Raw genomic sequence first — 14,618 nt, forward strand, 5'->3', positions numbered from 1 at the left:
AAACTGTTAAACCTTTGCTCATGCTTTGCTCAAGAAAAGTGTGATGCATCTCATACCAAATCATGCGAGAAATATTTGGGTCATCATACATTTTTGGAATAAGAGAACCAAACAGCCTTATCTATATTTGAAAATATGTGCCATTCACTGTTTAAAAATATGAAGTCGTTCAATCTACACAAATGACATTTTGAAAATATAATTTTCTCTTCAGCTTTCAAAATGAGTTCTCACAATCTGCAGTATTACGCAGGAAGGCGAGATTTTCGGGAAACCCCCAGATCCTGAAAACCTGTTTTCCAGGCACATTCTATTGTAGACTAGTCCTGGCTATATGAGTACAATCAGGACGATTGTCTGTTTGTAGTCACCCGAATCCTACCTTGCACACAGGGAACTGGGGAAATTTTTAGTCAGGGGAAATCGAAATTAAATAAATTAAATGAATAAAATTATTTGGATGGAAGAGAAGAGTTGAATTTATTGACTTCTTAGTTTCTTAATGTAATTACTGTATAAATAACACCACATTTATTTCCTCAAACAGAATTATACAGAAGCCAGGAGATTGTTCGATGAAGCTTTGAGTAAAGGTTGTGAACTTTCCTCAGAATGCCACACTGTGCTACTAAGAACTGCACTGCAAGCTGACAATTTGTCAGATGCCCTTTCACTGAAAGAATTGTGAGTTCATTTACATATCTTCAGAAGAACATGTTGTAGATAACTATCAAAATTTTGATTGGGACACTGTGTGCATGCAGGTCTTAGTATGTTTTGTGGGTCTAGATGGTCTTCCTGAAATGTGTGTGAGTCTTTCTTGGAAATTTGCAAAGTCTACAACATGGAAGTTTGGCACAGAAAGACAGATAGGCAGCTTAAGTCAGATATTTAGTCTTCATCCTATCCTGCCCAGCTGAACATAATTGAACACCTGTCTGTGCCCAAGAAAACCCTTTGAACTTTAACAATTCAAACCCATAGTAATTGAATTTTGATTAAATAAGTGTGGAAATTTAACATCCAAAAGCTATTGTAAGGGACATGGACACACAACCATACATGGGGAACTTTGTAGGTGGGTAACCACAGCTGAAAGTTTATTACACACCAAACAATTTTCAAGGACATTCTGTTCATAACACCTGAACCGTAACTCGGTAGTAAGAAAGCTTAACAATGGAGAAACTATTGACATGAAGTGGAATTTCAACATCAGTCTTTTAAAAATGTTTCTGTATCTCTATTTGCTTTCCTTAAGGCTGTCTTATTTTTAAACTGATATGTTTTGTATTTCAGATGTGAACAGAAAAGCATTGCCATTGATGCTGGAATTGAAGCTGGATTTATTTTCACTGGAATCAGAACTGGCAATATACATGGTTAGTGAATTCTCTATTGTCTGTACATGTGTGCTGCAGTCACTGATTTTAATTTTGAAAACATTTACATTCATTTTGATAAAATAGCACCAAAAGTGACCAAAGTGGAACTTGTCACTCCAATATTTCGTCATCAACTTTGATTCAGAAACCCGGTTAGTTTTTTGTCATTTCCAAAGTAGCATTAACTGTTTTTTCATGGTAGATGAAGTCATGTGAATTACAGATTACATTCTGTCATGTAAACATACACAAAATTGACCAGTGTTTATCAAAGTAGGCTGGAGAAAAATCAGAGTTTTCTATGTCCATCTATTGTCGCCATGTGACCATGTTTAATTTTAAGTGCTATATGATGTCAGAGACTGTGACAGCAAAATCATGGTAGAAAGAAAGATGTAGCCAGAACATAGTGGGAAATAATATATATATGGTAAAAACCAACAAGATGGTTCTGAGAAATACATGGCAAGTGTAAACAGATTGAACATCACACCCCTCGAGACTGATCTGTTCATCTAAAAATTGTCGGTTCCCAATTTTTCCACAGAATCTGAAGCGGTGTTCAACAAAGTGATTGAGGACGGCAGAGTACCAAACAAAATGGCTGTAAGGAAATTAGTAACCTACTATGAAGAACAAGGAGAACCTGAAACAATATTGAACATCATGGAAAAATATCAAGCCCTGGCAAGCGAAGTTTTCCCATTTTACAAGCACATACTTGGAGCATACCTTACAAGGTTTGTTTGCATGTTGTTTACAATGACTTTGATAATGGTCAATAATGACTGTGATATTGGTTGTGTTTTTTCCAAAATTAAAATTATGTGGCATTGTTCATAAAAAAGAGTAAACTGTAGGTTGTATAGAAAGAAATGTTAAAAATTAGTAAGACCAGGTTTCATATAAAACAGAATGCTTATAGGTGACTTTTGTACACTGTGGGCAGGAGGCCCAAATGGCGTCCTATTGTTCTTGATCATACTTAGGTCTACTTATGTTTTAAGTTTGATGAGCATGACATTCTAATTAATAGCTCCTTTGCAAATTTAATGAAATTCTAAAATTAGCTCATATATCAAGACTGAATGAACTGCATTTAATTGGACTTTTGAGGTGCATTGGCAATATTTAGATTTACTCATACTCAAAGTTTAATGAATATGACATATCATAATCTGTTCACTGCATGTTGGCCAAATATCAAAGCTGAATAGTCTGAATTTGAACAGTACAATATTGATGAGTGACCTGTTTTCCTCAAACATGAGTATGATAAAAAGCGTCAAGTTTGTGTGTAGCATACACAAATAAGTATAAACACAAATTTTTTTGTTATTCCTTGTGCTTCAATACCATTTTCCCAATGCAAATCTTTTAGCACACACTTTCCAGCTGTGTTATCAGTATATCTGAATTTCGTAGATATTGTTTTTGATATATGCCCCTTATTTCATTCAGTTCTCATTTCTTCTGTGCTTAATTGTCTCTCACGATTGGTTGTATTCCTTTCTCCTACATTAATGAGTTTCTTTGGGATGTGTTCTTCTTTTCATTTGCAATAAAGAGGGCAAAGTATCCGTCAGGTCAAGTTGCACAAGTGTGAGAGTGAACTACACTTTGGACAAGATAACACTCATATACCAATAAAAAGTATTTTCAGATACAACAATGAGAATCTGCTGATAAGCATCACACTTTTCTCTAATAACAAATATAATCTCAAGTGTTGATTTCTGAATTTTGTCTTTGCTGATAGAAATGAACCAGATGCTGCATTGGATCTGATAGAAGAAAAACTCAGATCAGCCAATGAATCTGCAACTGCAGTTGGTACCAGGTCATTTTTTCACAAAATGATGGAAAAGAATCTTCCGCTAGATAGAGGTAACGCAAATTTCTACGAAGAGAAATTTTGAAATGGTGAAAAGAACCCTTTAAGGTGGTTGGAAAGGCTATTATTGCACCAATTCTTTTCTCAGAGTTAATGTCAAATTTCAAGTGTTAGAATCAAGATATTTAGTTCAAATTTTCAGGATAACTCCCTTAGTTAATATTTTCTCCAGAGAATATAAAAATTGTATATTTGCAGCCATAATTTTGAAAGATGACACCAGTAAATATTAAAATTTAATTTTTCATATTTTTTTTACATATTTGAATTTAATAATATTTGGATAGTATTGATATTACCAAATTAGTTATAAATATGTTGACACCATTTATTGTAAGATTTGTACGGCAGGATTTGTAAATAAAATTTGTTTTTATGATTTTACATGGGTTTATATATCAAAAAATTATTAAAAATTCTTTCAAATTTCAAAATGATTTTTCAAAAAGTACTTCAAATACAGGAAAATTGTGCCGTACAAATCTTATCTGTAACCTTGTTAATAGTCTGTTAAAATTCCATGTCCATATCTCATTTCAGAGTTGGATTAAATTGGTATACAATTATGTAGGAAAACTGTTATTCTGTCAAAAATGTTGAAAACAAGCCATATTTGCACCCCTTTTTTGAAGTCATAGAGCAGTTTTTTTGGTTAATCTCACTTTTGACACCTCCTTGACACTCAAAGAATCTAAAAATGCATTTACAATAGCAGTCACTCACTCTGAATGCCAGCACCACCTTGTCAAACTTTCCTGAAAAACAGCAAATAATGACTTTCCCTTTTCAAACATTTTATTAAAAGCTAGGGGAGCTCTACCATAGTTAATACACTAAGGACTCTCCAACTTCTTCTTATTTGGTCAGTTTTTCAGAAGTTTTAACAGGCTATAAATCTGCAATGCCTTTGTGCCCAAATGTCTAGTTTTTTTTATTCCACAGAGAATGTTGACTATTTTTATATTTTAATAGTTTTGTTGAAATTTATAACTGACGCTCTAGCCTTTCCAACCACCTTAAAAGTGTGCATTTTGGGATCCTTCTTAACACAATTCTTGAATGCATACCGTGGTATATTTCTTTTGCTAAAAATTGTGAAGTTATCCAATGTTGATAAGTAATCTTGAATACTATGCCTTCTTGTGAAAACACAAATATCCTGAGTCTTGAATTGTTTTGGCTGATGAGCAGAGTCATACTCTAGTGTTCAAAAATTATATTATTCATATTATTATGTACAGAGTGTACTCTTTGTCTTGCGTGTTTCACTCTAATTATATTAACGTATTGGAAAATGTTGAAAAATCTAGAACAGAATATGTTACCTATGTTGATTTTCTCCTGAAACATAAAAACCATTATCCAAAGAGTTACAACATTGGATGAAAAGAAAAACGACATGACAACCTGTAAAAGGCACTGAGGTTATAATTATATCGGACAATAATACTTTCCAAGCAATGCCCACTTACAGCAGTATTTCCATTTCTAAACATACTTACCACTGACATATTGCAAAAGGACAACACAGTCAGATGCATTCATGTATACTTGATTCACATGTCCTGATAGGAGTTACCGGTATGCTGTCATGTTTGTCTAAGTTCACTGGTCTGATTTCTCAGACTAATATGTGCAGTGTGTTTCTAATGATCTCTCTCTGTTCTCTCTTTCTTTTTGTTTTAGTTTACTCCATAGTCGATAAATCGATATCAGAGGGCATTACCAGACAAGGTGTTGACTTATTGCATGCTCTGATAGATGTTGGTAATACACAGAAAGCTAAAGAATTATACCAGGTGAATATCAGCAGGATTTCAAGGTCAAAGGTCAAACGCTTCCAAGTCTGAAAAATTTGTATGTCAATCAAGTAAATAGGCATTTCCAAAGAAGTTTGTCAAATATTTCACTATTGTCTTTTAGGACTTAAATCTTCAGTCTATGCTTGATTAGATGATAAGAAGCTGTTAGTGGTGTTTTGTTTAATATATCAGCAACAGGTTCGGTCACAGCGTGGTATTTTTACTATGCTTTTCTGATTGACTGCTCATGTGAACTAATTTTGGTGCTTGTGGAGTAAATAAAGTTTTTACAGTCTTATGAAAATTGTAAATTTAATTGTACTTCATAGAGATAACACAGTGTTAACTGTCATTTAAAATTTAAAATTTTAGATTGTAAATTTAAGGTAATTATTTTCTCAAGTACCACAGTTTGCTTTATTGAACAAAAGTTTAAGTGTTTCAGTATGGAAGTAATGCTCTCGAAAGAAAGATGCATATTGTTTTTGTTACTCACATTTGGTATACCAATGTGAGGTTATCGTATAAGCTGAATTGATTTGCATGTCTGTATATTTGTGGGTATGTGCGGATGTATGTCCATCACACACAAAGGCTCCCATACTGCCAAAGCTACCGTCTCAGTATTTGGTGTACAGGTAGATGTAGGGGTTGAGATGTGAATTTGTTCAAATGAACACACCAGTGTCAAAAATGTGCAAATGAGGTAAGAAAAAGGGAATTTCTGCATGTGTGCAGGAGTGACAGGCAAACTCCACTTATCTTGAGTCATTTCCTGTCATTGTTTATGAACTGTTACATATTAACAGAACCGCCCAAACCATAGACAGTAGAGGGGAGGAAGACCTTCAGTAGAGGGGAGTTGTTTATGAATTGTTACATATTAACAGAACTGCCCAAACCATAGACAGTAGAAGGGAGGAAGACCGTCAGTAGAGGGGAGGAAGAGCGTCTATGGTCAAACTAAGAGGGGCTAGCTGCCTTTCAGCTATGCATGTTGCTAAAGTTGACCTCCAGTACCTAAAATTTCGGACCTTAATTACTTTTGTCATTCTTGTTTTTCTGGTTTAAATATTTCTTGTTGTTTTTCTGGTTGTACTGTGCAGAAATCATTGTCATAACATCAACGTAGAATTTTCCTGTGCTGAACAAATAGAAACAACATTTATTGTTGATCTTTGTTAACCCACACTGGTATGTACCAATTCTGATCAAATTTGAGCAACACCGTTACAATTGCGGTATTTTTTTTCTGGTTGTACTGTGCGGTTGTACTGTGCAGAAATCATTGTCATAACATCGACGTAGAATTTTCCTGCACTGAACAGATAGAAACAACATTTATTGTTGATCTTTGGTACCCATACTGGTATATACCAATTTTGATCAAATGTGAGCGACACCGTATAATTGCGGTATTTTTTATTTGTTTGTTTGTTTCTTACACCCCTGAATGAAATTACCTCAACAGAAATACCCAAGTCTTTCAGAGAACCCAGGCAATATAGTTCGGTATGCAATACAAGAAAGCAAAGCAGGGTCAGAAGTAAGTCAAATCAAATTTTGACTAGCCTGTAAACCTGATAAGTTTCCCTGGATCTGAAAAATCAGCTTCTACATAATCTGCGTTTTCACTCCTATGTTTTATAGACAGAAATGTTGATGTAAGATCAATTGAGAAATGTTGATATTTAGTTGAAAATAATCACTGAGCAAAGCATTTCTTTTTAACCTCTGTAAATGCGTTGATCATAATGAACCGGTAGTGAGTTGGTCACTTCATATTGCCACATGCATGCAAAGTGGGACCTTTTCAACCAGAGATTGGTACAAACTCTGTCTCTTTTGCTGCAGCTTGTGATTAGATCCCTTTAGGTGATTTGTTGAATTTCAAGCATAACATTGACAGTAAAAAAGAATTGATAGCACCATTCATGGAAGCATAATTATGATCAAATATCATGTCACTACAAATCAGCCGTTATCTCTCATGTTTTATCTTTTTGTAAACAGCAAGATCCTCAAAGACTGATCAATCTTGCCAGCATAATTACTGATCCCGAAATCAAGGAAAAGATCTATTTCTACTTGATGAAGCTTTATGGTAAGTACAAATGCCACTTTCAGATCATACCAAGAATCAAAAGTGTTTGATTTCATGTTCAAGTGACTCAAATAAGTGAATTTTGTATTTTATAGTCTTAGGACCAGTATAAATGTAAAATGCAGTGATTTGCAGCCTATTTCACTGTCTGGTTATCCAGCAGATGTCTTGTTCGTCATACATTTTCAGGTCAAGATCGCTGGATTTATCTAACACAGTCTGTGGGTGGTTTAGGGTTTTTATTGGAGTGCAAAGTTACAAATCACAAAATGATAGTCTAACATTAGAGTCATTGCCAACTGAAAACTGAAACAGCACTCCTGTATGCATTCCGGTATGGGGAATTTTTCTCTCACCCATTTCAAATGCAAAACACTGTGGCCCCTTTTGCACTTACTAAGCCGGCTTATCATCATTGGTTGCCTTGGTGATGGGTGGTTTCATGGTGCATATAGAAAACACTGGATTGTGTAAACCTCCATGCAAATCATGTATCAGAGGATCAAGGGTTTCCAGTGACACACATCATTTAGTGCTACATGTACAACAATTAATATGGTTGCCATGGATTAAAATGAACAGAGTCCTAGACATAGTAGACCCATAATGTACTAAAAATAAAAAAGGAAAAATAAAATTTTCGATATTTGAAAAAAACACGGCAATGAAATGTTTTCATACTCCAAAAGCTTTAAAATGAGCCCCCACAAGTGGTAGATTAATAAAGAATTGTAAAGATTTGAGAGTTCTGATATCTGTCTCTGAGGCGCATTTTACCTTCAATCCTCAGTGTCAGCAAAACAAGTACTTTTGACATACAATATGGATTATTCCGTAGAATCCAAGAAGAGTCATAGTTTAAACCTTGCTGATTTCATGACTTCCTTGTCCCATGAAAACATTATTACTGCTGTTGCAGAACATCAAATTGAACACACTTCATATCATACCACAAGGGATAGGTAAACCACCAGTCTGTGTAGTTGTTCTGTAAAGATATTATATGTATTTTGGTATCGAAACGGCCATGCTAACATATCAGTACTCTGATAATCACATATGTTTTCTGCTGAAAGATTGTTTCAATCTCAAGTCCTGTATTGTTCATTCACAGAGAATAATTCAGACTGGCAGTCTGCTTTAGAGTTGAGGCAGAAATGTTTGGATGAAGGCGTTCTGGTTTCAGAGTTAACACTGAAGAGATTAGCCATGATGCTGAAGAGGAACAACCAAGCCCTGCCTTTTGAAGAGCCTCCAGTAAGTGATTTTCATTTATTTGGTGATACTTGTAGGATTTAAATTGCTAAATATCATTTCCTGAAGAATGTGTAACATCCATAAGAACGTTAACTTTTTAACACTATTTGAAAGCAAAGACATGAAAACTGAAGATGTGCAGATATACTGTTTCTCACCATAGACCATGCGATGTCATAGAAATGCAAATGAGCTCAGCAGATTTTTAGCTACTATAGACTATAGTCTATAGAAGCTATTGGGATGGGTATCCGTCCGTTGCCGTCGTCAGTCTGTATGTATGTATGTATGTATGTATGTCCGTTTGTGAGGCGTCCGTCCACTCAAATATCTCGAGAACCGCAGTACTTACTGATTTGATATTTGTTGTGTAGATGAAAAATATGATTTTGAGAAACTGTTTTCTTTTAATTTTTTGATATTGTTGAAAATAGGCAAATTAATGCAAAAAAAGGTGTTTTTGGTAAAAAATCTTCTTCTTCATAACCGCTGGTCAGACAGCTTTGTTATTTGGTATACAGGTCCCTAGGGATAACCCAACGTAGATTTGTTCAAATTGTGATGAAATATGCAAATGTGTATTTTTAAGGAATTTTTTTGTCATTTTTGGTCAAAGTTTGACTTACATTGTATGTAATTCTTGTACTGTATAAACCCTATCAATTCACCCAGGAAAAAATAATTAATATGATTTTAAATAATTGAATTAATTAGGAAATCATCAAAGCCAAAATAATTTTAGTGGGAATTATCAGAAAGTTCAACTTTTTTCGACAGTTCATAGTGAATTGAGGATTAAAACATGTAAAGGCAACTTTCCTGATCCCAACTTTGATATATTCTGAACCACCATTTATGTTATCTTAAAAGAAATTGCTCATAATAGTTTGTCATGATAGGTGGTCAAATAAATAGAGATAGAAAAGTTCTAATTTCCATTTATGGTTGACTTGGTAAGGATAAAATAAGATTACTTTTTGAGGAAAAAAATAGAGTGGTCATTAAAAGAGTGGTCAAAGTGATAGGGTTTTTATGGTAAAGCTGGGCTGTAAGATTCCTCATGTGCTATTTATAGCAATTATGCAATCTGTGTAAACAGTGCAATGAAAGTGTAACATGATTCCTTGTAATGCTTTTGATGACCTTGAACTTCTTAAGTTTCAAACATTTGTCTCTTCAGTGTGCTTTCTCTGAGTACATACAGTCTCAACTGATTCAACAGAACTTACTTACAATGTTAATTTGAAAGTTAAAATGTGCTTGGTTAATAGGATGAAAATACTGATATATAATTAAAAGATAACCAGCTCAAGATTCTTTATAACCTGACAGATATGCTGTTTTTTTATGACGTAAATCTTGATTTGAGCAAGTCTTGTTTACTTTAATTTGAATGTAATTAACTCTCGTTTATTTGCTATTATAGACTAATATAGTCTGATGAAATATGCAAATCTGTATTTTTATGGAATTTTTTCCGTTTTTGGTCAGGCCATCCTGAAATGAGCTATCAAAGATATCCACCTTTTTCATCAATACATGTGTCACAAAAGGTTATTCTCTACATAACACAGCAGAGCTCTGTCAACTGTTGAGTCGCTTGTTTTTTCAAAACCGCAGGTCAGACAGCTTTAATATTTGGTTTACATGTCCCTAGGATGACCTTAGTGAGATAATTTCATACAGTCAGGAAATACTTAATTTTGTATCCATGTCTATAGTAGCTTCAGGGACTTTGGCCCTATGTTTAAAATGATTCAGCAATATGTTGTCAGAAACACTTGAAAGTTACGAGCTTGTACAGTTTAACGAAATACATATCTGTTCTTCATTCTGAAGTTTGTGCATTTGAATTTGTATTTCCCCTCAGCTAGAAGGGCAAATTTAAATTCAGTCATGTACTTCAGTCAATAAAAGACATTTCTACAGGGAAAAACGTACAAACCCTGTCCCTCCGATTGCCAAGTGATGTGCCTTAGAGACACCATTGGAATCGTGCTCCAACTAAATCACAGTGTACATGTATTTAGGCATGCTATATTTCCCACTATATAAACTCTGCAACATTTTAATTATTTTTTTCATGTTTCAGGAAACAATGGAATATTATAGGAATATGGCAAGACAGCAGAGGAAAGACTCATCAGTGTTGGAATTGAAGCAGGAAGAGAAGAGTGATTCAAGTTCTGATTCAAGTGACAGTGACAGTGATAAAGAGAACACAAAGGAACAGTCTTCGTAGTGATGCAGGCACAGTAAATGTACATATTCCAAACGGTTCTGTTAATGTCTTGTGTGTAATGTTTTTCAAAGCAGTTTGTGAATTAGTTTTCAAAAATTCCATTGTCAGTGGCGTCAACTAGCAAATAAATACTGTCAGGTTGATGTTCGTTTTGGCAGGTTATGAATTTCACTGGTGTCTTCCATTGCAATTTGTCTTGTGTGCATTGATCGGTTTATGAGTCAGCCACGTACGCAAATCTTCAGTGATTGCGTAGACATAAAAATGGTAATAAACCCTTTGAAAATAGTAAATTAAAGTTCAATTTACACTCATGATTTGCTAAGTTTGCAGGACCTTTGACACTGAGTTTTATTTAAAAAGTTTGTTTTCAAACCATAATTTGAACAGTTTTCCATCTGCCTTGGATGCAAAGTTTTATACTGCCTCAATGACCACTGGCTAGTCTCTATACACATATCAAGTATATCCCTTTTCCTGCCAGACAGTAATAACTGTATCACTTCCCCATCAGCCAAGTCAGTAAAAAGCGGTATTGAGCCAAAAAATGACGTATTATCACCCACTTGGCTTGGTATGTTATAGCATCTTTTGTCCCAAAAAAATCAACTTTACAGTATTATGTTTTCAACAGCCTTCAAATGTACAGTATTATGTTAAAATACATCATATGGAATACGTTGTGTTTCATTAATTTTAACCATCTTGACCTGGTGGTGAAATATGGACTTGGCAGGAAAAGGGATATACTTTCCTTCTTGTCTCAACCCCAACATTAGTATCAGTGTTCTTAATTCCCTTTTTGAGTACCACTGATTTTCACATAAAGGCGCATGTAAAATGTTATTCTATATATTTGAAGGGGAAAATGTGTATTTTTGAGCTATATTAGGAAATTTCTGAGTTTTGTGTACCTTGTGAAGGTATAGACAGCATTCTGCCCTCCTTGCAAGTCTCAAATCATACCAACTATGCCCAGTGGCCATGATGGTCGTTAACAATCTTTTGCCATGCTGGCTTGGTCAATACATCATATTCAGGACAAGTGGGAAAAGTCATAGTTCGTAGCTCACAGTACAGCAAATTCAGACACAACCAGCCAGATTTTCTTGGCTTTTGTTACAGGTACTCAAAAATGTGTCTTGTGAACTGGACTTTGATATGTATGCTATACAAAGTTTGACCATTTCTGTTATTTGCAATCTTTATTTTAGTGAAAAAATACAGACAAAATTTTTACCCAGTGTGTAAAAATAAAATAATGCTAATTTTCGAGTATCTTTACATTGACAAGAAATTATTAAAATATTACATTCAAACTAAAATTGGATGTGTCAAATGATCATTTTGGTGAGTGGTTCTGTTTTTAGCTCCCATTTGCCATATATATGGCAACTGGGATGTTTACATGTGTAAACAATTTTGTATGTAATATATCTGTTTGTCTATCTGTATGTATGTATGCCTGTCTGTCCAGATCAAAAATTTGAGAAGTGCTGCACATGTTAAGCTGATTTTTGGTGCAGTGATGCCATATGTGGTGTAGATGTGCTGTTGTTCAAATAAACCTGTCAGCCTCATAAGTATACATATGAGATAGAAACAAGGTGAAAATGTTCAAAAATCAAGAACTTAGGAACTACTCATCTGATCACTGTCATGTTTGGTTTTTAGGTACCTTCGCCTTACTTATATGATGCCATTATTGGCTGTTTTTTTCTATTTTAAATGAATTTTTTCCTCTATTTTTACCATTTTTGTCAAAATATCTTCTCTAAAACCAATAGTCTGATTACTTTAAAATTTGGTTGGCAGATTCCTAGTGATGACTAAGAGGATTCATTAAAATTATGGTAAAATTTAATATCTGTATTTTGGGGGCAATTTATGCTATTTTTGGTCAAAAAATCTTCTTAACTGAAAGTGTTTATCCCATTACTTTCAAATTAGGTGCACAGGTTCCTAGGGGTGATTGGAAGCTGAAGAACTTACAGCGAAATTTGCATATTTTGCACTTTGGGGCATTTTTTGCCATTTTTCATCAAAAATCTATTACTGTTGAGCCAATAATAACATTATTTTTCAATTCTGTGTGCAGATTTGTACAGGCGACCTTAAGAAGGCACGGTGAAATTTTTATATTATTAATTTTTGGGCAATTTTTACCATATTTGGTTATTCTCTGAAACCTTTCATCCTATTGCCTTTAAATTTGGTGTGCAGGTTCCTAGGGGTGTCCGAGGGGTCATTGGTGAAATTTGCATATTTGTATTTTTATGGCAATTTTGCTATTTTTGGTCAAAAAATCTCTGAAACCTTCCAATTGCTTTAAATTTGCTACACTGGTGAAATGTAGATTGTTTATCCAAATTCAAGTACTGCCTATGTGAATGGTTTTGTTATGAGAAGATCATGATTGTGATGTTTCTGGCTGATGTGTTATTTATAGGAATGATGCAATTCTAGAAACTTCATGAGGAAAATGGTATTTTAACTGAATTTGACTTAAAATCTGTGAAAACTGTGCATTGAAAGTGGTACTTGATTCTCTGTAATGCCTTTGATAACATGGGACTTCTTTAGTTCCAAACATTTGTCTCTTCTGTGTGCTTTCTCAGAGTACCCTTGAACATGCAGTCTCAACTCACTCATTCATCAGGACTTAATAAGTTTGTGAAGAATAGCAATGGTCATTCGAGAGTAATGTGCTAGGGCTTTCTTGACTGTCTATGGGTTAATAGAATGAAAAAAACTGGTAACAAAAATTGTCAGTGATAGCTGAATTTTCAGTATAATCTGACAGACATGCTGTTATACTTACGATGTGATCTTGATAAGCATGGTATGTTTACTTTAATTAGAATGTAATTACCAGTAACTCCTGTTTATATTATAAGCAGCTAGCTGTATCAAGCAAGTTGAGCAAGCTGATATTTACAGGTTGGCCTGCTATGGGAGGGTATGTGGTGTAAAATGTCTGTATGTAATCTGTAGTATGTATGTATGCAGAGTTCGCGTTTACGCAAAAATCATGCGTATTTACGCATTGAAATTGACTCTCTACGCATTTTTTTCATCGTTTTGCGTTTTCTATACGCAAAGGATAACACCGAAAGCACTCCCCACGACTGACCTTAGGCGACAACCAGACGAAATTTGTTGCAACACATTTCTGTCAATCACTCATTTTGTGTGGAAAGTTTCGGATTCTCTTGGCGTTGTCTGAAAAATCGGCATCTTATTCCACACGTTATCACGTTAGGCACGTTATCATGTCAGCTGTGCCTATGAATTACGTTGCTAATTTTCAGGCGAGCGATAGTTTCTGAAAGTGAGTGATTGACAGAAATGTTGCGACAAATTATATAAATGCCGACCGTGCACGATCATCGCGTCTCGCTGTTCCCAAATTTTGATCAAGCATACATGCAGCATGGCGTCGAAGCAGACAAATCTGTTTTCTTTCAACTTTGCTCTACGAGTCCGTGAAAAAAATGATTCATCGGTAGAGCTCGTCGGAATCCAAATAAATTTTGAACACTGCAGAAGTGTCTGGATGGTAACTGGCCGTTCAGGCACCAAGTTGTTTCGGCCCAAGTCGTTTCGGCCTCTCAATTTCCGGCCCAAGTCACTTCGGCAGTGCAACCCAAGACGTTTCGGCATCTGTGTTTCGATTTTTTTTTCAAACTATTCAGTAATTGACTGATCGGTCATATTCCTAAGCGTGACCTTTGCGTTCTGACCAGTACTTAATGTGCATTTTGTGTGAATTTTGCCGTGCTGTTTCGTCACCGCTTTCAAACTTTTGCCGTGTCGGCGGCTATTGATATCGATAAACTTGTGTCACAGATTTCAAAATGATACGAAGTTTTTTCGTACGGTCTCTTCCCATGTTCTCACAAGGATTAAAGCATGTACGTGAATGTTAGTTGAC

The 14,618-nt window shown here is 34.9% G+C and overlaps 1 protein-coding gene across 2 annotated transcripts in view; it reads left to right on the forward strand.

Moving 5' to 3' along the window:
- LOC139149799 (leucine-rich PPR motif-containing protein, mitochondrial-like) overlaps nt 1-13,265 on the forward strand; it is a 53,566-nt gene extending 40,301 nt beyond the window's left edge. The window contains exons 28-37 of one of the 2 annotated variants that reach the window (XR_011556149.1): nt 548-684; nt 1,300-1,382; nt 1,933-2,125; nt 3,145-3,272; nt 4,966-5,078; nt 6,553-6,627; nt 7,095-7,185; nt 8,300-8,442; nt 10,535-11,147; nt 11,427-12,003. Coding sequence is in view for 1 of the 2 variants with exons in the window: in XM_070721780.1 (XP_070577881.1) it covers nt 548-684; nt 1,300-1,382; nt 1,933-2,125; nt 3,145-3,272; nt 4,966-5,078; nt 6,553-6,627; nt 7,095-7,185; nt 8,300-8,442; nt 10,535-10,684 (1,113 nt within the window). In the remaining variant the exon portion in view is untranslated. Of the gene's footprint in view, nt 1-547; nt 685-1,299; nt 1,383-1,932; nt 2,126-3,144; nt 3,273-4,965; nt 5,079-6,552; nt 6,628-7,094; nt 7,186-8,299; nt 8,443-10,534 lie in introns of both variants that reach the window. The other variant, XM_070721780.1, reaches the window with a different exon arrangement.
- Nucleotides 13,266-14,618: the final 1,353 nt, after the last annotated feature.

The sequence above is a fragment of the Ptychodera flava genome, chromosome 14, assembly GCF_041260155.1.
Source record: "Ptychodera flava strain L36383 chromosome 14, AS_Pfla_20210202, whole genome shotgun sequence".
Classification (NCBI taxonomy): domain Eukaryota; kingdom Metazoa; phylum Hemichordata; class Enteropneusta; family Ptychoderidae; genus Ptychodera; species Ptychodera flava.